Consider the following 24,600-nt stretch of genomic DNA (forward strand, 5'->3'; position numbering starts at 1 on the left):
ATCTCCTCCTCAGAGAGTTTGAACTTCTCAGTGATGTCAATTTTACTTATGCTGATATCGGCATGATTTGGGAGCACATCATTGGCAAACATGTCTACAACATTGTTTATGGCATTACTTATAACTGGAGTAATTATCTCGTTCCAGCATGGGTGATGTTTTACAAAGTGTAGAAGAGGCTGAATGTATCAATCCGGTGTATGAAGGGTCAGTGTTACATTATCAGTTCTAAACGTAGCCTTGGTTTTGCTGCCATGCATGATTGGGGAGGAAGTTGCGTTGTAAGAGAATACTTGGATACATCCTAATAAAGCCTCAGTTAATGATAACATAATAATTATTGATCTATAAAAATGTTTCTTCTTAGCATCGAGAACAAAATTATCGCACTTGTTTTAAGCTGGGTTTCGCTACCTCATATGGACAAAGGTTTGTCAAGATTAGACTCAATATAAGATATTGTATAGTCTCTTGCTATTTATAAACCTTAAGCAACGATTTCACCATGCAGTTGTAGCATCATTCATTTCATCGGTTTTTTAAACAAGAGACCTTATTGGTCCAAGGTTGAAGTAGAAAGTCAGTCAAGAGTAAATTTCATCATGTGAAATTATTTCAATAAACGTAATAATAAGTTAAACAAAAGCGCAATTGAAGAGGAGGAAAGAGTGATTAATAACATTTTTAAACTGCTTTTTTTCTCTCTCAATTTCCAGGATGGTCTAGCATATGTATGTATTTCATATCATCACCACGCGAAAATGATACAAATTACTCTACTGAATATGTTTAACATTTCAACACTCCTATAGAGTTTTTAGCTTGTGATACGACTCCCTGCTATCTGGAAAAACATAGCGAACAATACATATCATGGTGATAGCCACATAGTGTCATGCTACCAAAGGGGAAAACATTTTCAAATTCAAGTTTCTGCACGTTTGGCCCAAATATGACAACCGGTTTTTTAATAAATTCTCCTGCATTTAATTTCAAAGTTCATCCCCATATCGAATTGATTTGAGTATACATGTGTCAAACCTAATTCTTAAATCCATTTATACATCCCACGTACCTGGTAAAATCTACCTGAATTCGTCCTCTTATCGATAATTCTCTATTCAAATCTTTAACTGATCTCAACTAACTTTATCAACAAACTTCACGCAGCTCATCTTTGAAACCAGCTTTGGCATTGTTCAGAATTGAGACATGACGGTTTTTGCGACGTCGAAATATTTAATTCCGCATTTTGCGCCAGTTTGATTCCGTCGGAAAAAAACAGAAGATCAAGTTCCCACATGCAACTGAATTAACGCGGATAAAATTGGCACATTCCTGTCATTTAAACACAATGCGGAAATTGTCAGAAGATTTAAATAGTTTGCTTTGACGCGTGCTAAGAATACTTGAAACAAATTATAACAATAAAAATTTAACTCTGTTCTTCCATTGAATATCGATCTTCCATCAAGTCGCAAGGCAATCGATTAAAATTTGATCAGCTCTGTTAAAGGAGAGAACGTCAGTGAGGCAGGAACATTGAAGGACGTGATCATTGTCAAGTACTGAAGCTTATTTCCTCTTTGCTTTTCTTATATGGCAACAAGGTCACGCATGAATCATCTGACTGTGACCAACCTCGAAGAGAAGAAGCTGTCATCGGTCGATAGGGTCAGTTCGAGTGGATAAAATTGCAGTTACCTTCAAGCCTGGGTAAATAGATTTCAACCAACGAAGAACCGATGGAAAAAAAAAACAAAACATGGTTCGCACTTTGTTGATTTCACGACTTTTACACGTTCTTCACAGAACGGTAAGATTTCTGTGTCTCAGCTGTCTTGCTTCAGAAGGTATGTGCTCAAACTTATCCTCTTTCGTGTTTGACGCGAACGATGTCAACAACATTCATGCGTTTTTGTGTCGAGAGTCTGAATTTTGGATACAGAATTGAAAAATGTATAAACTGCGAATTTTGACACGGTAAACTTTGAAAGGCCTGGTATATTTCACCGAGCTACGGTAAAATAATTTGGAGGCCATTCATCGAATTTGAAAGCGGCTTATACGAACATGCTTCAGTAAAAATCTAGGAATCGCTTCTTCCGAGTAACAGTATCCCCGTTAATCGAAAAATTCGACGAGAGGAATTAAAAAAACCAAAAAGAATGTGACATTCCTCACAAGATGAATGTTTCCTTCCTTCACAAATTAAAATAAGTTAATGAAACCCAGCGGGTAGGTGCCATAAAATGCCGAATGGAGTACCGTGCTGAAAAGAGCACAGAGACATTAATTGCTGATTATGCAAATTTCAGCCACCTAATTACTCAATATTTGTCTCGCAAGAATGGCTTCGTCGCACTGCGCTCCGTCTAAATGCTCTCACTTTTATCGTAAAACAGGGCGACGAGATTGTCGTAAAGAGCGTCATTTTCACATTCGTCGACCTTCTCTGAGCTCGACGAATGTGAAAATAGAGAGCGCAATGTTCAAAGTTCCCCATACCTTTACAAAAAAAAAAAATTCAAGTATCCTTTGCAAGAGTTTGCCACAATTCCCTTAGAGACAGTGAAAATAAATCCGCATGGGTTTTCAACTATTTATGTAAGCCCGGTTAGGTTTGAACAGAAATCGACACGCAAATTTAGCTCTGAAATAAGCTACACTGTTATCTTCATTCTCCATAGTTTGCTGTGCTGCATTATGGCCGTCAGGAATGTATGGACTACCCATGCCAAAAAGTGGCTGCCCAGGGGCAAATGGATTTCAATGGCAAACAGGATACATCTACCAGGATCTCGAGGACGAGGATAGTGTTACTACTGTCTCACCGAACTCTCAGCTCAAAGGCAAGGTCTCGGGTGATGTCGAACAGTTTTTCTGTATAAAAGACAACATAACAGTAGCAGTGGAGAGAAATCGACCCCGATGGCCTGCCGGGGAGTACTGCATCTATCAGAAAGGCTCTGATTGTCCAGATGGACTGCAAAGTGGGTGGATGTTTTGGGATGACGAAGATGGTGCTGACGGAACAAACAAAAACGCCCATGCCGGCGTTCTTTCAAAAGGAGTATTTGATGATAACACAAAAATATTCTTTTGCTGTAAGAACACCGTTGACGGATATAAAGAGCCAATAGATCTTCCTTTTGCGTCTCCCTTTTACTTGATGGCGTTTAGACCACACTGCCAAGAAGTTCTGTACACCATACATAAGATGGAATACATTGCATATGACACCGAAGACGATCAAAATATAGACAAGAAATCGTTCCCATATCCATATGGAGCCGACTTCTCCCCGCCGAGAATACATTACTGTTACTATAGAGGTAACAGGCTCACTTATCTTCAAGTTCTTGTTTATAGCAACTAGTCATGATAAAAAAAACATTGGATAGGCTAGAGCGTTCACGCAGAACCAACTGAGTCGAGAAATGAAGCTTCAAATTACGCTTGCTACACCTGCGACAGGTTACGAATTTTTGCAAATCTCGTAGCCTGTATGGCAGTCCTTTCTCTGTCCTCTACACCAAACAGGAGAGTGGATTCATGTAAAGGCGTGGGGCGAAAGCCACATGTTTACGCTTGCTACCCACTTAGGTCAAGCTTCTCATGCTAAAAATTGTGAAAGGAAACAAACGGAGTCAGAGAGGGACGGATATGCGTCCCTCCTGTCTGTTGTCAGCTCTCTTGTTGGATTTAATTTTGAAGGCCAACCACTCAGTTTCCATCCAACAATGCCACTAATATTTCATAACCTGAATTAGGCCTGGATGTTCACGCTTGTGTGACCCAATCGGTTTTCGACTTTCTTACCTAATCTCCTTAATCATAAGCCTGCCTGTAACGATTCGAAAGAAAAAAAATTTGCTTTTTTTTAGCTCGAACTAATAGATTAACTGAAGGACGTCATCGACATTAAGTGCTCGTAAGGACAATAAAAGGCAATTGTCTTCTAAACGACCCCTCTAAACCCAGACCTTACTTAGCAAGGTAATGTTCGATGTGGTCTTGCAATCCAAGTGTAACATCATTTTCAAAAGGGAAAAAAGGTTTAAGACTTTCTATACGTTCAAACGCTTACGTTAGGGACTTGATACAATATTTCAACCCTCCAACGTAATGGACTTCAATAAGCCACACCCTTAAACTTCGAGGTAGAATTATTAATTAATATTTATACATTTTTTTCACAACTTAGTCTTCCTTTCATTCGAACAGAGTGCACACAGACAATGACAGCACTGAATGGCACATTCCGCAGTCCATACTATCCACAAAACTATAACAACAAGGCCTGGTGCAAGTGGCATATTGAAGTCCCTTGGAATTACGCTATTCTGATAACTTTTGATGACGTCAGTTTAGAGTCCGGTTGCTGTTGGTGTGACTTTGTCTACGTGCGGGAAACAATTAACGGAATAACCGTTCTCATTGATCAAGTCTGTGACATGACAACGCCTCAATTAAATTCCACTGGTAACAATGTTACAGTTATTTTTCGATCAGATGATACACTGTCAGGCAAAGGATTTCGTGCCAGGTACCAAGCTATAAAGATTAGGGGTAAGTCTTAAAAAACCTTAAACATTTAGATAGATCATAAGTGAGAACCAATCAGAATGCGTGCATAACTGAGCTTATTATATAATGCGTAATAGACAGTAGGGTGAGTAGCCTAACAGCGTGCGGTTGCAAACATAATAACAAAAATATGCGCTTGGGTTGTTGTTATGTTTTGAATAACTAGACGATTTTTACCTAAAAAATACTATAGTATTCACTTTCGATTGTTATGCTGAATAGTTCAGTGATTCGGGCTTTGCTCACACGAACACTACAACGCGATAGAAATCTCATAATCAAGTACAGCGTAGTTTAACCAATTAGTGGAAGATAAGCTGACATGCCTTCACATAGCAATAAGCTGGGCTGGGAATCCTATTCTGGAATATTCTGTGTATGCCAAAAACATAAAAATGTGCTATTTTTCTCAACATAGCAGCCAAAACAACTATTAGCACTACCCTTGCCTTAACTCAGACAAACATGGTCAATGACAAAGTAACTACAACGTCATCAAGCGAAGAGACCACTCAAGAGATATCTTCTACTAGAAAGAGCAAACTCAGCTCTCAACAAAAAACAGATCACACCTCTATGACGAGAGGAGAAGGTTTGTCTGACACATTGGACGATGGAAGAGAGTCTGAGTCAAACACCTCCCTAATTGCTGGATTAATTGCAGCTTTGACAGTAATTTGTGCGATATCCGCAATAGCTTTGTTTTATTTTCACAGAAAGCGGTAAGTTCAACACTTTGTTATCGATATTATGTCCTTAGCCCTTTACCTCCCATGAGTGACCAAGAAAGAATTTCTCCTTACAATAAAGATTCAATATCAAGCAGACAAGTGATGAGAATAAAGAAAAATATCAATAGGGGATTATTAGTTGATCCAATATAAAATCGTTATCATGAGAATTGTGAAGCAGACAGTAAGGATAATTACAGTTTTTTCATTTAAAATCATGAAGTGCCAATGTGAAGTTTTGCCACCTTCGCAAATGTATATAGCAAGTCGTATAGGAATCTCTCGTAATTTACTTTTCTGATCTCATTTTGAACTCAACTATCGATTGTGAACGGCACCTTTAGAGTAAGCTAGATGTACGGAAAATCTTTACAAAAGTTCGCACACCGTTAATGAAGCAAACTATATGTTTCATCCAGTTTTTTTTTCTTTTTTTGGATTTTCAAATTTACTGCAGGCGTAGTAGGGAAAATCAAAACAACCGGAACACACCTGCAGTGAGCTTTCAACCGGACGAGAAAGCAGTCTCCATTTACGCCACCCCAACGGATGTGTGTAACACGAGGTAAAACCTGTGAAAGTTTGTGGCCAGGATTACAATTCGACATTTCTTTGTCACTGATGGTCGTGTCGCTTCTACTTCACTACCTGCATCTGCCGTAAATCCTAAAATTGTCGCGCCCGGTGAGCTTTTTTCAAAGTCAGGTTGAGAGGGAGCAACGGGGCTTGTAACGTGTATGTATATGAAGAATCTCATCAAACACATACTTGCATGTTTTTCTGCTTTCAGTTCTGGCTGTGATGAAGAAAATGATAATCGTTACACATATGTCGACCCGCCTGGAATGTATAATAACAGGTTAAACTTGTTTGCCAATTTTATTGATCAACTCCAAACACTCAAATTGTACGCTTTTCCACAAAATGTGATTCCAAATTGCCTTCTTTCAGCAATGAAACAGTGAAGGAAAGCGACAACCCATTGTACGAAAGGTTAGTGTGCATTTTATCTCTTCACGAAGCTCAGTTCACCTTCAGTATTTTACTTTAAGTCAAGACTGTCTGATCTTAAGGATCAATGTGTGGCACAGGCATGCATGTTTAGCAATATTTCCGGCCACATAGAGGGAGTGGTCAATTCAAATTATAATTAAGCTACAATCTTGACCAAACATTGTCAAGACAACCTCTTAAAAACACACGGAGAAAGTCCATACTTTAAACTCGCTGATGTACACATTACGTAAATCAGTAATGTTCACGATTTAAAAGTGATAAGCCATCAATGTTGATAGCGGTGGTGGTGATCAGAGGTTCGAGTTAATATCCAATGGGGAAGGTTGAAAGAACTCCAAAACAAAAAGCATGATATTTGCGTTCTTTCACAGAAGTTTCCCGCAACCAATTTTCCAAGGAGTAATAAACTGAGTTATATGAATCGATCCTTAAGGCAATCGAATGGAAGCGTTCTCGAAATATAGAAGCAATAAGAAATATTTTGGTCCCTGATTTTAAAAATAAGGAGCATTCTAGCGTCAAAAAGGAATTCCCATTATCTTCAGTACATCTCAGTTACGCATTAGGTAAAACTATCAATTGACCGTTATTCTTTGAAATTTTGAATGAACTCAGAGAAGTAAGAAGATCTTTGCCTGTATCTAGTTTTTTTTTGGTTTTCTTGTTCAATTTTAATGTTAAATTATTCGTTTATTGAAATTTGTCTTGTCAAATTTGTCTCAACAGTGAAAGTATGGCCACCTCTTCAAGAAATCCCGTCAAACAAAGTGAAAATCCTCTCTACATAGGCGGGTTAGCCAATTAGTATTCATACTTTATATTTTTTGAAAGACAAGATCAGTTTGTTTGTTTGTTTGTTGTTTTTTTCAGTAATTTATCACTGTTTTTTGTTCTCTCAGTGCTGAAAGCGGGAAGACAGCTGATGCAGGAATGTATGAAAGGTAGGGAAGTATTCCTCTTTACCTAACACCGGCCCTAGAACAGAACACTGCCCCCTAAATCGACCAATCCCAGCATGCGCCGTTACTGAGAGACAAAATCTGAGAGAAACGATTAAGAGGCCTGTTCGGAAACAGGAGTTCACTACAGACAGCATCTTCCCGATTTTCCACTTAAAAAATACACATTCATCAGAAGTGAGCTACGCATTAAAAAGCAAAACTACCAAATGATTCCATCAAATGAAACGTACATAAATTAAATGACATTATACCAAGATTGTTCTTCTTGTGACAGTCTTTCATTGAGCAAACCGTAACTGCATTCAAAGGTCATGGTTCCCATCAACTGCCCCTTCCCCTCCCCCCACCCTCTATGGCTTCAAATACTTTTTTTTTTTTTTTACTGTTGTTCTCAAACTTTTTTCAGTTTGGATCAGCCTGACCCAAATCGTGATGAAGGCATCTACAGTTCACTGTACGAGAGGTATCTATCATAGATTTAAGTTAAGTGCTTGCCAATATCCCATCCTAACATAAATCCTCTGGTAAATCACAGACCAATTGCAATGAGTGTCCCCCTTTATGAACGTCATCCAGGCACATGGCAGCAAATTATCACAAATAATTTAAAATATTAGAATTTACGAAGTTCTAAGGTACTTGGTAAAATGTCTGATTTGCTATGAAGACGAAAAGTCAACCTTAACGCTTTCCTTTGGCGATTTGTAAGGATTCATAAATACTTCGGAATACTGAGCACCGAAAAAAAATACTGCCATTTGCCCAAAACTGCATTGCTTTAATCTGTTTTCTTTCATTTATTGAATACACAGTGAAAGTTTCAAATAAGATTAAAATGTTATTCTCATTCTTTTGCATTTTAGGACGCCTTTAACTTGAAAAAGTTTCAAGGAGCCTGTTACAAGGAATGAAATCTCTTACTACTATATGTAACTTTTTATTATGTTAATCTCTACAATCAAAGACAAGAAGATTTGCAGTACAACTGCTAATTATTCATTAATTTAAGAGAAGCAATTTGTTTCACAGAAACATGTTATCAGCCCCTAAACAAATAGAGGCATGTGTCGTTGTATAATCGCCTTTGCAGCCGCATTTTGGTCTTGTCACACAATGCCTTCTTTCCCGCGTTGCGTGACAAGATCAAACAATGCCTTGCAAGGACACTGATCATCTTTTCGATCTCGCTCGACTCTCTGATTGGATGTCCAGTCTCAGTAATTGTCCTGATGTAGTATCCACGCTGTTTGCGTAAAGGAAAAGGAAATAATCAATCACATTGTTGTTGGACCGTTCATAGTGATAATTTAACTCTTACTGTAGTTTATCAGTATTTTATACTGTCAAGTGCCACCCTCGAAAAACAAAGTTTATTATTATTATTATTATAATTATTATTATTATTACTATTATTACGACTGAAACACATGCCACGAATTTGCCAAACGTAACATACAGCAAGGAATGTCCGCGCTCTTTCATCTCATTTTCTGTTCTGTGGTTTTATAATAACATGGATTCATCGACTCTTTATCTTAAGAAGCAATAGCTGGCGTGGAACATTTTGGCAGGTATAAAATTGGTATCAATTGAGGAAAACAAATACGAAAGTATTTACCTTTTGACAAAATCAGCTCCGATAATATCATAGACATGGTATCTTATTCCAAGCTTGGAATGAGAATCAAATTTACGGGTGAGAAGATCCTGTTTAAGACCAAACGCAAAACAGAGTAAACCCAAGGACATATAAGTACATGTAAGCTATATACCTGCATATCGTTTTGGACTGACTTAAAAGTCCAAAGGATGAGTCAATTCCACGCTTTCACTAATCAAGTTATGGTGATTAAAAAAATATTTACGATAGAAAAACCCAAAAGCAAAACAGGGTGAATGACCCAAGGACATGCATATACAAGTACGCTATAACTGTACATCATTTCGGACTGCCTTGAGTCCAATGGGTGAGTTAAAGGCAAAGGAAGTTTCTAAGCCGTTCCTGACCTAACAAAGTTGTAATGATTTTAAAAAAATTATAACAGACAAACTCAACAATTAAGATAACCAATTATATTTCTTTGAATTTAGCGCAATGGCTTAGCAAAACAAATGTACTTGTGCACAACAAAATTTGATGTCAACGTATGATCTCAAAGGTTCATTAAAAATATTGAAAATAATAGTCATGTATTTATGATTTAATATGCTTCCTCCCTTAACTGTGTTTTTGAGAGTTTTTTTGTTTGTTTTCGTCTGCATTTTTTCAGGTATGGTTATTATTCTGTTAGCCTATTCTTATAAAGGTCTGTCTTTGTAAGTACACATGCATATTCTAGGGAAAACACAATTCATCACAAATAAATTAGTAGTTAGGAATACAATTGCATTCTTTTTTTACCCATTTCTGCTTCTAATTATGAGCAAAAACTCCCAGGATTAGTCTGCTAAGCATTTCACTGCACCCTTGCAGCGGTACACTGATTACATGACTATTTTGTTGTGATAAATTTCCGCATGCTGTGCTCTGAGGGGTGAAAACGCTTTGTGTTCAAGGGTAAAAAAGGACTGTAAGCTACAAGTATGGTAAGCTGAACTTTTGATTGTTTCTGCTGTTACTAATTCTTTCAAGTTTTCCCCTTAACCCTTTAAACCCTAGGAGTGACCAGTATCTAATTTCTCCTCACAGGAATACTGCTATAAACCATTCATTAGGATCATGAGAATAAAGGAAATGATCGCCAACCTAAGAAGCTCTGATCTACAAATGAATTCTCCTTGTCAAAACCAAAAGAAACATACGGAGAAGGGTTTGGAGAACATGGATACTGATGTTAGGGTCTAAAGGGTTAATGTCTTTTAAGCTCTGGCTGCTTTCTGCAGCTTTGCAACGGAAAAGAGCACAGTCAAGGCCTTTTCATGATTTTACTTTCTTTTTAACAAATAGTTAAAATACTATAATTATAGTTTTGGAGAAAATTACAAAAGGAAAGGAGAAAATTGATCTAGCATTTTAACATACCTTCTCAAGAATCTCCCGATATTTCCTCTTTTTGAACATTTGAATAAGAGCTTTTCTTCCTTAAAAGAAAATCAACATTTGTTCCAACATTAAATTTAACAGTTTTATGGCAAGTCTTGAGTTACATCCATGTAAATAAATATCAGTGATGACAAAAGTACCAATAAGTAATGTCCATAATTATAGTAATGTAAATAAAAACAATAAGAAGTAAAGTAATAGCAGTAATAAAACTAATGCACAGGTAGAGTTGACCTATTTTTTTTCCTACACAGAAATTTGTTTATTGAGAAAATCAATAATAAAATTCTGGCAAGTTCTGTTGTACATGTACCTCATGTGAAGCCTTTAACGTTATAATAATTCTTATTAGTGAACAAGACAGAATTTTCTTCACAATATCAAGCAGAGAAATGATGAAAATAAAGAAAAATATCAATTAGGGGAGTATTAGTTGATCTAATACCAAATTCTCCAAACTAACATCATAGGGATTTTATGGCAACCATTAAGGAGAATTATTAATGAGATCTAGACACCAAAAGCATATTCAAGAATAGCTTGTGGAGATACTGTGACACTTAAAATGGGGTGAGTAATGCAAATAACACACATCTCCCATAGTAATTCACTTTCATAAATTAAAATAGAAAACATTTTCCCTTTACCATTAGAGAAGTTTTTCATAAAGATTCCTGCACCAGGGATGGATAGCCACCAACTTCCCACATCTCTGGTTGTAAGGATACCAATGTTGACCAGTTGCCTATAAATCACACCAAAATGCACATGAAATAATACAAACTTCACAAATAAAGCATGGGCTTATACAAAATAATTTAAAAACAAAGTACATATAAATAAAATAAAACAAAGGTTTGATAAAAACGCAAGTTCCCTTAAGGATAACAACAATTTCCTTTTTCCACCCCTGTGTCAGTTGTATAACAGATTCTACATCAAACTTAGCATTTTCCAGGCATACAGTAAGTAAAGCAGAGCAAAAAGGTAATACCAAAGCAACAGCAAAGAAGAAACAAGGGAGGTTTAGGTATGCAATGCATCCACACCTCCCCTCTTTTTTCGCTCATTTGCAACTATCTTGCCTGGAGCAGGCTTCAATGAAATGCAATGTCATAACCTATATGTACCTGTCATCACTAGTAAGTGGTCACTATTTGAATACTATTCACTTTTTAGGGATTGGGACCCTCTCCTAAGTTAAAACAAAGAAGAACCTGCTCTATCAACATGTAGGTAAAAAGATTGGCACTCTGTAAAGTTTTGGAAGGGGGTATGACTGGCCTCAGAAACTCTTTTCCACAGTTATTTAAATTAATTTGTACTACACAACTGTACATTAATTCAATAAAATACTCAGCTACTGTGCATTTTTAACCATACACAGGAGTTTCAAAAAGAGCAAGTAACTGGTAGTTTACTAATCTCCCTGTAAGATATCTTAATACTTTATGGTGTTTAACCTGCAGGCTCCCATGTTTGGATTTCACCTTACAGCCATTTTACACAATCATCAGCTGTTCATGGAAAAATTATTGAAACTCCTGATACAATAACCAAATAAAAAGGTGGCCATTTGACAGAAACCCAATCAACGAAAAATATTTTCATAGCATACTATCTGCTTATAGAATGTATTTCAGGGTTAAATCCACCCACACAACATTCACACTAATATAAAAGTATTTTCATTCAGTGTCATGTTACATACGTAATCTCCTCCTCAGAGAGTTTGAACTTCCCAGTAATGTCCATTTTACTTATGCTGACATCGGCATGATTTGGGAGCACATCATTGGTAAACTTGTCTACAACATTGTTTAATAAAAGCAAAAGATTAAATGTCAATTATTTCAAAATCTGTGCCTAACCCATTCAAAAAAGTTCAGGCTTCAACTAGATTGTATAACTAGTACAACCCAGACACTGGATGGGTGTCTCTACAAACACAGATAAAAAACCACACGTTGGAAGCAAGGCATTATCGGTAAGTACAGTTCCATGCTCAATAAGCCTAGGACAAATTCAGGTCCTCACTCTCAACATGCGGCTCTGAAACTCAGTTGGGAACAAGGGGTCTTCTATCAACTTATTATTTCTAACAAGAAAATAACTACTAAAAATAAAATGTGTAATATCTATTTAGCATTAATACTACATGTTTAAAAAAAAACATAACAAGCCTGTGATGAATTCATGAATGCCTTAAAGGGCTTTCCAAGACTCCTAGACAATGGCAGTTAACTATAAGTATTATAGCATCCATGAAACCAAAAGTTTTGTGTATTAATTTCATAAAGTGTCAAAGAGCCCAGCTCCAAACTCAGCTTTATGTCTCGGTCTAGGAAGTTAACTGAAAAACATTTTAGTGTGTACTCAACATTACAAATATTAATTAAAAAACTACAAAATTACATGTATTAGAATGCTTCTAAGAAAGAAAAATGTTGCACATAGTCTTTACCAAAGACTTCAGACTAACCCATGGCAGGAAGAATACTTGTATCAGTCACTCTGGATTTGATGTGAGAAATATATTCATCAGTAATTAAAACACCAAACTCATCAGAACCTGATGTCAGTTTGAAAAGGCGGATTTTGTTCTCCTCCCAAAGAGTATTCTGAAAACAAATTTAAAATGAAATGTTACATAATTACAGTGTTTCATGGAGCTTGTGCTGAGGGAGATAGAAAATGAGTTTCAGAGAAGTAATTTTAACCCTTTCACTCCCACAAATTGTCCGGATAGTAATCCTCCTTATACTCTGCATTTAATTCTTATGGTTTGGAGAAATTGCTATTTGAATCAACTAATAATTACCTTATTGATATTTTTATTTATTCTCACAGCTGGTCTGTTTGATACTGTAAGGGGAAATTCTGTCTTGGTCACTTGTGGGAATTAAAGGGTTAGACAAGTGTACATGTAGAAAACAAGGTACAAATGTTTAATTTTCCAAATTTATCCCCATGCATTTCTTTTATAAGTATTTTACAAGTACATCTGTCAGCTATTTTTTAAAATATACATGTATCACCTAAAAATGGATTGTAAGAGTCAGGTTTTAGGCTTCAAAGAAAGGAACATATGCTGCTAGGATACTGCAGAACTTTCTTCCTGTTTACTTACAGTAACCTTTCAATTCTCAGAGGTGATTAACATGTAACTTTCACTATAATATTCATACATTATACAAGTTATGAGAATACTCAAAATTATCAGATAGAGGTTGTCCTCTTGATCTAACCCCAAATTCTTGTAACTAATTTAAAAGGAAATGTGTAGCAGCTAGAGGGGAGAAGTAACAATCAGTCTCTAGGATTTAAGGGTTAAAAAACGTACCATCTGCAAACATACTATCTTTTATTCCTGTTAACATAAAGCTCTGGCACATCAATATTGCCATATAATTTTAAAATTCTCATTTATGAATAGGGATGAAATAAGGCAAAAACCTTGCTCCTTATGGCAAGAGGTACATTATTTTCAAGTTATGTTCTTGATACTGTCAGCTGTGGGATGGCTGACATATTTTGTGACATTATACTTAACTTACCAATTGTCTATCAACCAGCGTACGATCTTTCACCACACAATAGATCTGATGCTTCAGAATTATAGCAGGAATTTTTCCTTCAAACTTGTCCAATGGGACAAGAGCCTTCAAATATAATATGGCTGCTTCTGTGTCACTTGGAACTTCAAATTCTAAATGAAGGAGCAAGAATCAGGATTTTCATAAGAAAGCTGGGCCCAGGTATGGCAGCACATGATTACAGACTACAGTCAAACTACTGTCCTGCCCCCCCCCCCCCCTTAACAACTTGATGGACAGACACTTCAGAGTGTAAATAACGTCAACTGACTCAGTTTTTGCGACATGAACGGGAAGAAAACTTATAAAAAGGCATGAAAAAAATGAAAACAGAAAAAACAGCAGTATTAGCGGTGACAAGTCAAAAAAAAAAATCCATAACAAGTATTAATCTGTTCACCTTAAGTACTTTCATAGAACGTATTTCTCAGCTTGTTGCTTGCTTATTTTACGTGTGAGTCAGGAATTTTAAAAAAAATACTGTCTCAAGGAAAATATAGCATTGACTTTAATACATGGTGGGGCCACTATAATAATAGTAATTTGTAAATCAAAGATCATTGTTCGAGTGTTAAAGGGGCAGAAACTCACCAAAATCGTCATCTTTCGAATAGCAAGAGCGCCCTTCGCTTGGGTTCGATATACGGCATTTTTTTGAGCTGCAACCATCAGGAAGAAGATCAAAATCTGACCAAGACCGTTTGGCAGCCATGAATGGCATATAAATTTATAAATTGAAACAAATCCGTGCTTCAGTTGTTCTTTTGTTTGGCGGCCATTTTGAATTTTTTTACAATTTGCTCGACCCGGTTTCTTGTAAAGGTAAAACCGATGGTCATAACCAGTGCGGGCTCTAGGTTTGGAGGGCACTTCTCGATCTTTAATAGTCAATCGAGGTGAAGCCGTTGAAACTATCGTACCATTTATTAAATATGCTCTAAATTACATGGCGCTTGGTGTAAAAACTAAAAAATGAAAAATCAAGGACCAAATAAACAAAAATGCTAGAGCCAAAGACGTGAAAAAACCAAATAACGTCGAAAGAAGCGATCACTTAAGTTGTCCAACCCTTAAGAGAGTAAAATACGAGGTATTCTACTGAGCTTAAAGTTCTAGACTGATCTGTAGCCTCCAAGTGTTCCTCTACTGTATCCGATTACATTGCAAAATTAGTTTTTTCGGGCAAATGCTCGAATTACAACTGTCAAACATCAACTAACGAAATGTTCAAGCGTGATTTGCGTCACAAGTAAGGTAGCGTACACTTTTAAGGGATTCTGGCGATAAGTACATCTTCCACTTTACAGCACTGTGAGTGCAATTTCATGTTTCGAACGGACTGAGACATAGATTCTATCTGTCGAAGTAAAGATAAGACTTTACAAGAATACTGTTTAGCCTGTGAAACGCTAAACGCTCTAGTGCCGCAGAGTAGTCAAGTATAACGGATAGAAACAGGTCTTCGCAAACGATCGATTAATAATTCAAGAACAATGTCAAACTTTTCCGATGTAATCTCAGTAGAGATGTGTAGAAGTTTCGTAGTCCTAATCTGCTTTTTAGCGGCGGTTGAAACAGTTTGGTCATCGGCTGATCCAAGAGGGACGAACAGATTGCACGGTGAGACGCGGAATGAGCAGGATGAACGAGTCCACTTTCGTGGCCGCACAAAGCAAACATCGAAAGGACAATCGAAGGACAAAGACAACTCTTTGAACCTTGGAAACATCCTTTTCGATCGGGAACAACTCAAAAAGTACGTCCTTGATTATTTGTGGAAACATCATGATCGCGATCCGGAAACAGACACAACAATGAACAAGGAGGAGGGAACATTCAGTCAAACTGATAAAATACAATTTGGTAACCATCACAACAGGTTGGAACCCAGCGCATCAAGCACAAAATCAAAACAAAGGCGCGTGCAAAATGATAATCGCCAGGAACACATAAGTAAAAAATCATTTCATCAACACCAAAGTCATACAACACCTAAGCAACGCACGTCATCATCAGGACAAACGCGGTTTCATTCATATCAACGAGATCACCCAAAGCACTGGTTGTCCAAAAAGTTTCACTTGCCTGTCTATTACAGTGTCAAGGAAGTTAATGGAAAGGAAAACTTTATTTTGGACCATCCATTATCTTCTGATTCTAAATCAAGGAAAAGGAAATCAAAACTAGGAGGAAAGGAGTCGAGATATATTGATGGTCTGACTGGTGGCAAAGGAAATAAAGTCGCAAGAACATTGCACAGCCATAAGGCTGAAAAGAGGGAAAATTCTCTCTCAGAAAGATCAGTTACACATTCATTCCCACGCTCTCCAACACATAGGAAAGCGACTGTACAGAGGAATAAGAGTCACAAAAGCGGACGATCACATCACAAAGGAACTAAATTTAAACACCATTTAAATGATCAAAAAGAGGGAAAGAATGGTTTGAGACATGAGAAATCTAGGAAATCCAAGAAATCTAACAAAAGAGATTTTATTGCAATACTCCCACCAAAGGATGTAAAGATTGAGGGCTTTGATGTAGAGAGAGTTCATTCGCATTCATCTCATGAGAAACGGAAAACAGTTGGATCTAAAATCAAAAGAGTGAGGCATTTGAAATCGAAAAAAAACCTGGAGGTGACATCTGTGGCAAAGGACGTTATTATTAGGAAAAGTAGCTCCTCAGTGAAACTTAGTAATAGGAAGCACGGCCGTAAAGTTGCAAAGATATCACACAGGATTGATCATCATGATGCTAAGGTTACAAAAAGAAAGGAATCGCATTCCAGGAAAGTGACCAAGGAAACCAAGAAAAAAAGAAGAAAGAGCCATTTCCATAAAAGCTCTAAGGAATATAAAGCCATTAGGAAAAGTTTTGTTGGCCCCCCTGCATCTAAAAGTCACCCACATCTTAACAAAGATAAAAAGTACCATCACAAACGTGAAAAATCAATTGAGCATAACGAGAAAACTTCAAACGGTCATAAAAGACACAAAACAGCCAAAAGTAAAGACTCTAAGTCGATGAAATTTTCTCCTTCTTGGAAATCTCTCGACAGAAGAAAAATTCCATCTTGGTACGACGAGGCCAAGTTTGGAATATTTGTACACTGGGGTTTGTATTCGGTTCCAAGCTTTGATAATGAATGGTTCTGGTACAACTGGAAGTCGTTAAAGAAGAAGAAATATGTGGATTTTGTTGAGAAAAATTATCCTCCGGGATTCAGCTATAACCAGTTTGCCCCAATGTTCAAGGCGGAATTTTTTGATGCCAATAAATGGGCCAAACTGGTGGCCCGATCAGGGGCAAGGTAAAAATTTTGCTATAATTCACCACCTGCAGAGTGATTTATTTTGTCACGATTTTCTTCTACTGTGCTTGAACCAGGACTTACACCCGAGAAGACGGCTAGGAATTTGCACTTGGCATGAACGCATCCTCTTATTTACCATGAGTTGCAATTGTAGAAGTCGAAAGATCTCGTCAGTAGCTTTCAAGTAATGGCTGTAAGGAAATTTAACTTTAAAATGTTGAACAATGGCCACCTAATTTTCATCTCGGGTTTGCCTAAACGTTCGTGTAACAAATTAGGTACGGAAAATTTCTCAGGTCTTCTCAGCTGGTCTGGTGCTACGTTTTTCCATCGTTCTGCTTTAAACTCCTCTACCTCATTTTTAACTGAAACAACTGGATAATGGTCAAATCAACCATTATGTTTCATCGTTTCTGTTTCAGGTACTTTGTGTTTACCAGCAAACACCACGAAGGCTACACAAATTGGAACTCGAGCGCGGCCTGGAACTGGAACTCAGTCGATGTTGGACCTCATAGAAATATTGTTGGTGAGTGTTGAAAACTATATATGATTTCTTAAATGCTTTCTGATTTTAAATTTACATGAAAGCGCAATTAAACAAAAAGATCGTAATTTTAGACCCGCTATTGATATATTCATGCAAAAAAAAAAAATCTTCGGGTGAACTGCATTTAGTTGAATAGTCTTAAGGAAGCCTAAACACTTTCATGTTGGGTGCGAGGCAAATTAATTCTAGTGGGTTCTTTGTTCTCGTAAAGGAAAAAAAAACGAATAAAAAAAATTACGACTTATTAGTATGATTGTGACCATATTCCGTTACAGTGATATATATAACGCACATCACCTGGTGTGAACTCAGCAACTTTTGATCAGTGGATTGAACATACAACTAAGACTTAGTTTGACATACCAAATTCGTGAATCGGTTATAAACGTAGCCATTTTTGTGGGCGATTTAAAATTTTTGTCTTTTAGATGAGCTTGCAAGAGCTTTTCGTAATCTGGAGGACCCGCATATAAAGTTTGGTTTGTACTACTCATTATTTGAGTGGTTTAATCCTCGCTTCTTAAAAGACAAAGCCAATGACTTCAAAACGGATGGATATGTTCAGGTACGTGACCTTTCCCCTAGATTTACTACTTATGAACTGTTTGAGTTACTCGCACTAAGTCGACATAAGTTCCCTTCCGCTTTGAAACTCATGAATTACCATGGATATGCATGCTTAGCTCTTTAGATAAGCGTTATAGACGAACGGTGACAATAGTAGCTTTTCCAACTTTCCGTAGCATGAAGCCCTGAACTAAATGAGTATTCACCAGTCAGTTTCTCTAAACAACTGAAGATACTAGTCTAAGGCAGGTATATGGCCACAAACCTTTTCGTCTAGGTTTCTCCAGATAGGTTTGTGGTAGCTATCAGTGCATATCCCTTGTTGTAGGAGCTTTTTAAGGTTATCCATTCACATTATCAGATCAGTTGATAAAACCAAATCCTTGTTTAAGAGACGAACTGCGAGAGTTTAGCTTCCTGCGAAGAAACGCAGCACATGTGAACGTGGCCTAACCAGCCTCTCAGTCGAAAACCGCCAAAACCCTTTAAGATAATGGAGTTTTGAAAAAATTTCTCCTTCACCTGCTCTTTTATGGTATACTAAACAAGAGTTATTCGCCTCGGGCTCGCGTAGATGATATGTCTTGGCTAGAAAGTTCTCTGTGTTTCATCAGGCTGTTGTTAAGCCTCAGTTGTACAACCTTATCAATACCTACAAACCTGATTACCTTTGGTCTGACGGAGATTCGGCAGCAAATGCATCATACTGGAGAAGTGAGGAATTCCTAGCGTGGCTCTTTAATGAAAGGTGAGTTTTTTAACTGTGGCAGCCACGGTGGACATGATATATTGGCTTAATTATTAAATACTAAAACAGTGGAAAGCATTGAAAGAGCGCTCTGATTGGCTACTCAAAATCCGAATATCCTTTGCTTTTCACCTCCGCGCAACTCGCGCGGGATTTGTGCCCAAAAATTTTGTAATCGTTGCATGAATAAATGAGATAAAATCATATTTTTGTGCTATAATATTTCACTGTTTTAGTATATAATTAAACAACTATTCATCACAGTGTAGGTGGCTGGCGGTAGACATTTACCTCGCTACCTCAACACCTCGCAGCTGGACAAATATTCACCACCAGCCACCTCCAGTTCGGTGGTTAGTTGTTAAATATCACGAGTCTCCCATAAAGCTTATCATATTTAGTAAAGCATCCGAGCTACGAATCAGCAGGGGTTAGAAGTTCTGGAATTTGAATTTCAGACTATACTCGTTTCTATCCGTCACTGAAATAGATCATCTCTCATTTAAAACAACAGGCTGATGAAAATCTATCACAGTTGACATGATAGATCGAAAAATCCTTACAAAAATCCTTAAAGCTTTCCACCGATAAATCTTAACAGCAAGAATTAGCAATCCAAGGGTTTAGGTTCGACTCCTTTCAAAGGTCATTTGTCTCTCTCTAAATCGAAAAAGGAAAAAAGAATCGTTGATCGACCAATTGTTGTCTGAGTTTCTGATGGGAAAAATGAAATGGTTGCATAGGAAATTCCTAGAAGGAACATAGTCGCTGAATGAAAATGTGCAAAGAAGCCATGTAGTAGAACCTTAAGCTGTGGTGTGGATTAATATAAATGTATAAGAACACTTTCCACATTTCTTTTTCAGTCCAGTTAAAGACACTGTTGTAGTAAATGACAGGTGGGGGCGTGGTTGCCGATGTCGTCATGGAGGCGTTTACACTGGGAAGGATAGGTATAACCCTGGTGAGTGCAAAAACTGAAATTCCTTAACTGATAATACAAAGATATTAATACAAACTATATTTATGACACAATCAAAAAGAGAAAGTATCCCTCACAAAATGTTGGCATTGTTGAGTCTATGATCAACCTTAACCAATTAATGCATATAATTACTTTCTGAAAAACTAACGTAAATTTAGGCCCAAAAATTAATTGAGATAAATATATTTGACAATACCTACCTCTTAGAGAACAAAACAATGTGAGGCCACAACAAGAGTGAATAAAATGTAGAGAATGGGTCCTGCACATAGCACTCAGTTTGGAAGTGTCTATCTTTGAAAATTATTCTTAGATAAAGAAGAGCAGGCCCTAGTTGTTTAAAGGCTGGATAGCGCTATCCAGCGGATAAATCGCTATCCAGCCGATAAGTGTCAACTGCACTATTCAAAGGATAGAGATTTATCCAGTGGATAGCGTTATCCACCCTTCCAACTACAGGAGCCAGATGGTTAGGATGTGGAAATAAGTTGAAATGGTTCGTGTTGATTACAGGCAAACTCCAGAAGATGAAGTGGGAAAATGCTATGACAATAGATCGTCGTTCCTGGGGATTTCGACGAGAAGCAAACCTGAAAGACTACCTCAGTATTGAAGAGTTGATAAAACAGCTGGTCTCTACTGTCAGGTAAGTGAGGGGACTAAGGTGTTGCATCCGCTCGACCCAAGTGAGCATATCATGTGTTTAAAATTTTCAACTGACTAAAGAAAAATACTTATTTCGTCTGCTTTTAGTCGTTTTCTAACTTTGTGATAAATAGTTCGACTTCTTCTATAGCATTTTATTCTTTCATAATCTAAGGACTTTATGGTTGAGTAAGCACCAATATCAGAGTTTATTTTAGGCGTTTCCGACTTCCATAAGTGTCATTGTTACAAATTAACAACTCTTCAGGGGTTAAGTTAAATTTTTCTTCTTAGTGATAGTGAGGAGGGGTTACGCTCTTGAACTGTTTAATCTTTTAAATTAACAACATTTAAAACCAAACAAGCTAACGAACGATGGTTCTTACAAATACGAATCACTCCGTCAGAAACTATTTCCTGCAAAATATATTAGTTCAATAAACTGATTTTGTCAAAATCACGTTTAAGGCTAAGGCACAAGGGACGATGTGCTGAGACGTAGATCACTGTATACATATATGCTCCCATAAATGGGACACAACGTTAGACAGAAACGTTAGATAAACATCTTTAGCGTCTAAAGTGCAATCTTGACTAAGTGGTTGACGTACATACTTCACAGCAACAGTAAAGTAAACGATGGAAGTCATCAACATTACCAAACGGAAATAACTTGACAAAACAGATGGAACAAAGTGCCAACTATTCAACCACTTAAACACACAGAAACAGAAATACAAGTAGAAAGGTGATCTTTGCAGGTGAGAAGTAATAAAAGAAACTTCAGACAACAAGACTGCAAAAAATTCTTACTTCCACGGGATTCGAACCCGTGACTCTCTGAGTTGGTTGCAAGTACCAACTGAGGGAAGCCAAATATTGGGAGCAGGGTAATTTTTAGTAGCTTCTACTTTCCCGGAAATTGAGATCCAAAAAAGAGATCATTTCTAAGTCATATATCTCTTCTTGGCAGCTGCGGCGGCAACCTGCTCATGAATGTTGGACCAGCATCAGATGGTACGATTGCGCCGATTTTTCAGGAGCGTCTCACTCAGATGGGAGATTGGTTAAAAGTGAATGGCCACGCTATTTACAAAACCAAACCATGGCGAGCTCAAAACGATTCGGCTAACGGCGATGTTTGGTAAGAAATCTTTAGCGTAAATGTAGGTAACAGACAATTTTTCAGTAAGCACGATTTCTGTTTTTCGTGTATCTATATATCTCGGAGCTATACTCTACTCTACTCTAAACTCTTACGCGTCGAACCAAAACTGTTGCTGTATTTTCCTCTCGCCTGATTGATTGCTTCTTGTGTCCGAGGATGTTTAGATAATTACGAAACAGATGACAGCAAAAGAAAAAATCTGCTAAGTCTAACAGAAAGAATCGCCTCGTAAGCCGATGGGATTCAGCCCCAAGCTTCTCCTGACTTTGTCAAACTGGAATCGGCCATCGTTCCCAGACCCTGTTCAGAAAAAGAAGCAAGAAAGAGCGCTTAGATATTCTGATATGTTCAAGATTAAAATTATTCGTGCTCATTTCCCACTCATTAGGTACACATCCAAAGGAAGCCACGTTTATGCAATTGCACTAAAATGGCCATCATCTGGTAAACTGGTTCTTGGAGATCCTATTTTCACACCTGACGAAACGCAGGTCAGAATGCTGGGAACAGAAAACGATCTCAAATGGAAGCATGGATCAAAACACAAGAGTGGAAAACGCAAAATAGAGATACATGTTCCAGTTACTCCTTTGTCAGAGCTCCCCTGTTTGTGGGCGTGGGTTTTTAAACTAACAAACGTAAGGTGATTTGATTTCAATGCCCAGCTAAAGCTGGTTTCATGAGCAATCATGGAGTAAAATAATCATTTTCTGTTTCAACTGATCATCAGTGAGCTTACGTGGCTGAAAACCTGTATATAGCCCTCGTGTTAATGTAAAGGAACCATAACATCCGGCTGTTTTAATTCGCCAAAAATCCAAGAAAATATGAACGCTACGGAATACTCACAAGGAATTCAGGCATTGAAATACGTACGCAAAATCCAGACTGTTTAAGGAAAACAACAGAATGCTGCTAATGTTAAAGTGATTTGTTTACCTTTACTGTGTTCCAATAATACAGTTGTAGCTCAACGCCTTAAAATATTGAAGTTTAGACCTTGGTTTGCTTCAGGTAAACTTGCTACGAAAGAGCCGGGCAGACAAGAATGTTCAAAAACAATTTTAAGTTTTGATAAAAATCAGATATCTAAAAATTATATAAGAGAGAGATCAAATTTAAGATAGCGAGGTATAGAGTAGATGGTTCACCTCAATTTCAACCCACAATTTTTTAGGCCATAATTTTCATGATAAGCCGACCGTAGCACTTTCAAAAGCATCAGTATTTATTCAACAGTTTAAGTTTTTTCAAAGTTATGAGTAATATATATATGTAGTACTATAAACTGAGTTGATAACGTAAACTGGCCACCGTAAAGAGTTTGAAAGCTGACGTTTCGAGCGTGAGCCCTTCGTCCAATCGCTCTGACGAAACGTTAGCTTTAAAACTATTTACGGTGACCAATTTACGTTATCAACTCAGTTGATAATACTTAATTACCCTGTTATACTCTCCCACCGACGCAGCACCACAGTTTCTTTTGAAACTTACCCCTCCCCTCCCTTATAAATTATTATCAGTTGACTTTTGTTTGGTTAGGGGAGGGGTAGATATACGAGGTTACTCAGATCCATATATCATTCCATAAATTCACAGATGATTACAAATCCTGACACATCAATTTGTTCAATAGAGGTTAGGGCAAAGTTTTTTGAAAAAGGAGGCTGAAGCGAAATTTTAGATCCATGATAACTGTTAAACTGCATGAATTTTAAAGAATGTAACTGTGTCCTTGCTCTTGTTTCGGCAACGAGTGTAAAGTTTTTCTGCATACAAAAAAATGTAAAAACAGTATTAACCTGTACTATGCTTTCAACTTGTAGGACTATGAGATGAATTCTCCAATAAAATATAAAAAAGTTCTACCTGTGCGTGAATAAAAATGGGTTGTTTCATTACTTTTTTTTTCGTTTTTGGTTTTTTTTCTGGAGAGCAAACCAATAATTATTTATTTTACGCTTCACCAAGGAAACATTAACAGAGCGAATATATCATTTATGGAAACAATCCAAGTTTTCTATCTAAGTTCCTTTTTTCAAAGCGATCACGAAATAAAAGTGGAAATAAATGACTGAGTAGAGCCATTCCTAATATTTGCGATTTCAATAAGCCCAATTTTTTTTTCTTTGTAAACTACCAAGGTACGTTGCAATTTTTTGTAATATCGTGATCACACTTTTTTCCTTCGCCCTAGTGTATCCGTTTGCTTAGCACAGCAGTGAGCTAGAACGTAATCATGTTTGTATTGTCAATAAATGACTGCCCCTTTGAATAAACACATTTCTACAGAATGATACTTTTTCTTTGCACAAGAAGGTAGGCTCCACAGGCAATAATTCATTTGTGTCACTACGTTCTCCTTTTGTTCTTCTTTAACACCTGCTAAAGCTGATAGATAACATCTATTTGTATTAGAAAATAAACACGCCAAGTAAGTATATTAAAAGATGTTAATCACAACAAAACAATGACGCAAGTTGGCAAATAATTACTTTTTATGAGACTAACGCATCTAATGTTGAAGTATACAAAAGAACAGAAAAATTTTGAACCAAGTCCAACAACTGATAGCAAGTTAGGGTTAATGTTGGGTTAGGGTAGGGGGAGGGGTAGGGGAGGGGGAGGGGTAGGGGAGGGGGAGGGGCGCAGATGCTCAGTCACTGACACTGAAAGAAACGC

At 37.3% G+C, this 24,600-nt stretch overlaps 3 protein-coding genes across 8 annotated transcripts; 2 read left to right on the forward strand and 1 right to left on the reverse strand.

Annotated features, from left to right (window-relative positions):
- Positions 1 to 1,451: 1,451 nt before the first annotated feature.
- LOC113672302 (uncharacterized) lies at positions 1,452 to 9,483 on the forward strand. Of its 5 annotated transcripts, none has more exons than XM_089183971.1 (11): positions 1,452 to 1,853; positions 2,691 to 3,335; positions 4,228 to 4,572; positions 5,009 to 5,312; positions 5,779 to 5,886; positions 6,112 to 6,180; positions 6,273 to 6,314; positions 7,065 to 7,130; positions 7,238 to 7,279; positions 7,707 to 7,763; positions 8,164 to 9,483. In XM_089183971.1, exons 1-11 carry the CDS (start codon positions 1,766 to 1,768, stop codon positions 8,177 to 8,179), a joined length of 1,782 nt encoding a protein of 593 aa, XP_089040097.1. In that variant the 5' UTR covers positions 1,452 to 1,765; the 3' UTR covers positions 8,180 to 9,483. The 5 variants fall into 5 exon arrangements, 3 of the variants coding, with proteins under 3 accessions (XP_089040097.1, XP_089040098.1, XP_089040099.1); XM_089183972.1 differs by having other exon boundaries at positions 1,625 to 1,853; positions 5,012 to 5,312; XR_016180205.1 differs by lacking the exon at positions 6,112 to 6,180 and having other exon boundaries at positions 1,625 to 1,853; positions 5,779 to 6,056.
- On the reverse strand, positions 8,058 to 15,367 carry LOC149039273 (winged helix repair factor 1-like). Its single transcript, XM_089183975.1, has 8 exons — positions 14,531 to 15,367; positions 13,901 to 14,052; positions 12,826 to 12,964; positions 12,055 to 12,151; positions 10,991 to 11,088; positions 10,323 to 10,381; positions 8,919 to 9,007; positions 8,058 to 8,543 (listed from the first exon to the last, which is right to left on the reverse strand). The coding sequence occupies exons 1-8, from the start codon at positions 14,658 to 14,660 to the stop codon at positions 8,471 to 8,473; spliced, it is 837 nt and encodes a 278-aa protein (XP_089040101.1). The 5' UTR covers positions 14,661 to 15,367; the 3' UTR covers positions 8,058 to 8,470.
- LOC113672298 (uncharacterized) lies at positions 15,307 to 23,789 on the forward strand. Of its 2 annotated transcripts, none has more exons than XR_016180204.1 (8): positions 15,307 to 17,252; positions 17,678 to 17,784; positions 18,234 to 18,370; positions 18,987 to 19,120; positions 19,987 to 20,084; positions 20,619 to 20,751; positions 21,373 to 21,511; positions 21,724 to 21,858. XR_016180204.1 is itself a non-coding variant. In XM_027188571.2 (8 exons), the coding sequence occupies exons 1-8, from the start codon at positions 15,433 to 15,435 to the stop codon at positions 22,563 to 22,565; spliced, it is 2,859 nt and encodes a 952-aa protein (XP_027044372.2). In that variant the 5' UTR covers positions 15,313 to 15,432; the 3' UTR covers positions 22,566 to 23,789. The 2 variants fall into 2 exon arrangements, 1 of the variants encoding a protein (XP_027044372.2); XM_027188571.2 differs by lacking the exon at positions 21,373 to 21,511 and adding an exon at positions 22,307 to 23,789 and having other exon boundaries at positions 15,313 to 17,252; positions 21,724 to 21,894.
- Positions 23,790 to 24,600: the final 811 nt, after the last annotated feature.

This window comes from Pocillopora damicornis, chromosome 10 (assembly GCF_964200805.1).
Source record: "Pocillopora damicornis chromosome 10, jaPocDami1.2, whole genome shotgun sequence".
In the NCBI taxonomy this organism is placed as follows: Eukaryota; Metazoa; Cnidaria; class Anthozoa; order Scleractinia; family Pocilloporidae; genus Pocillopora; species Pocillopora damicornis.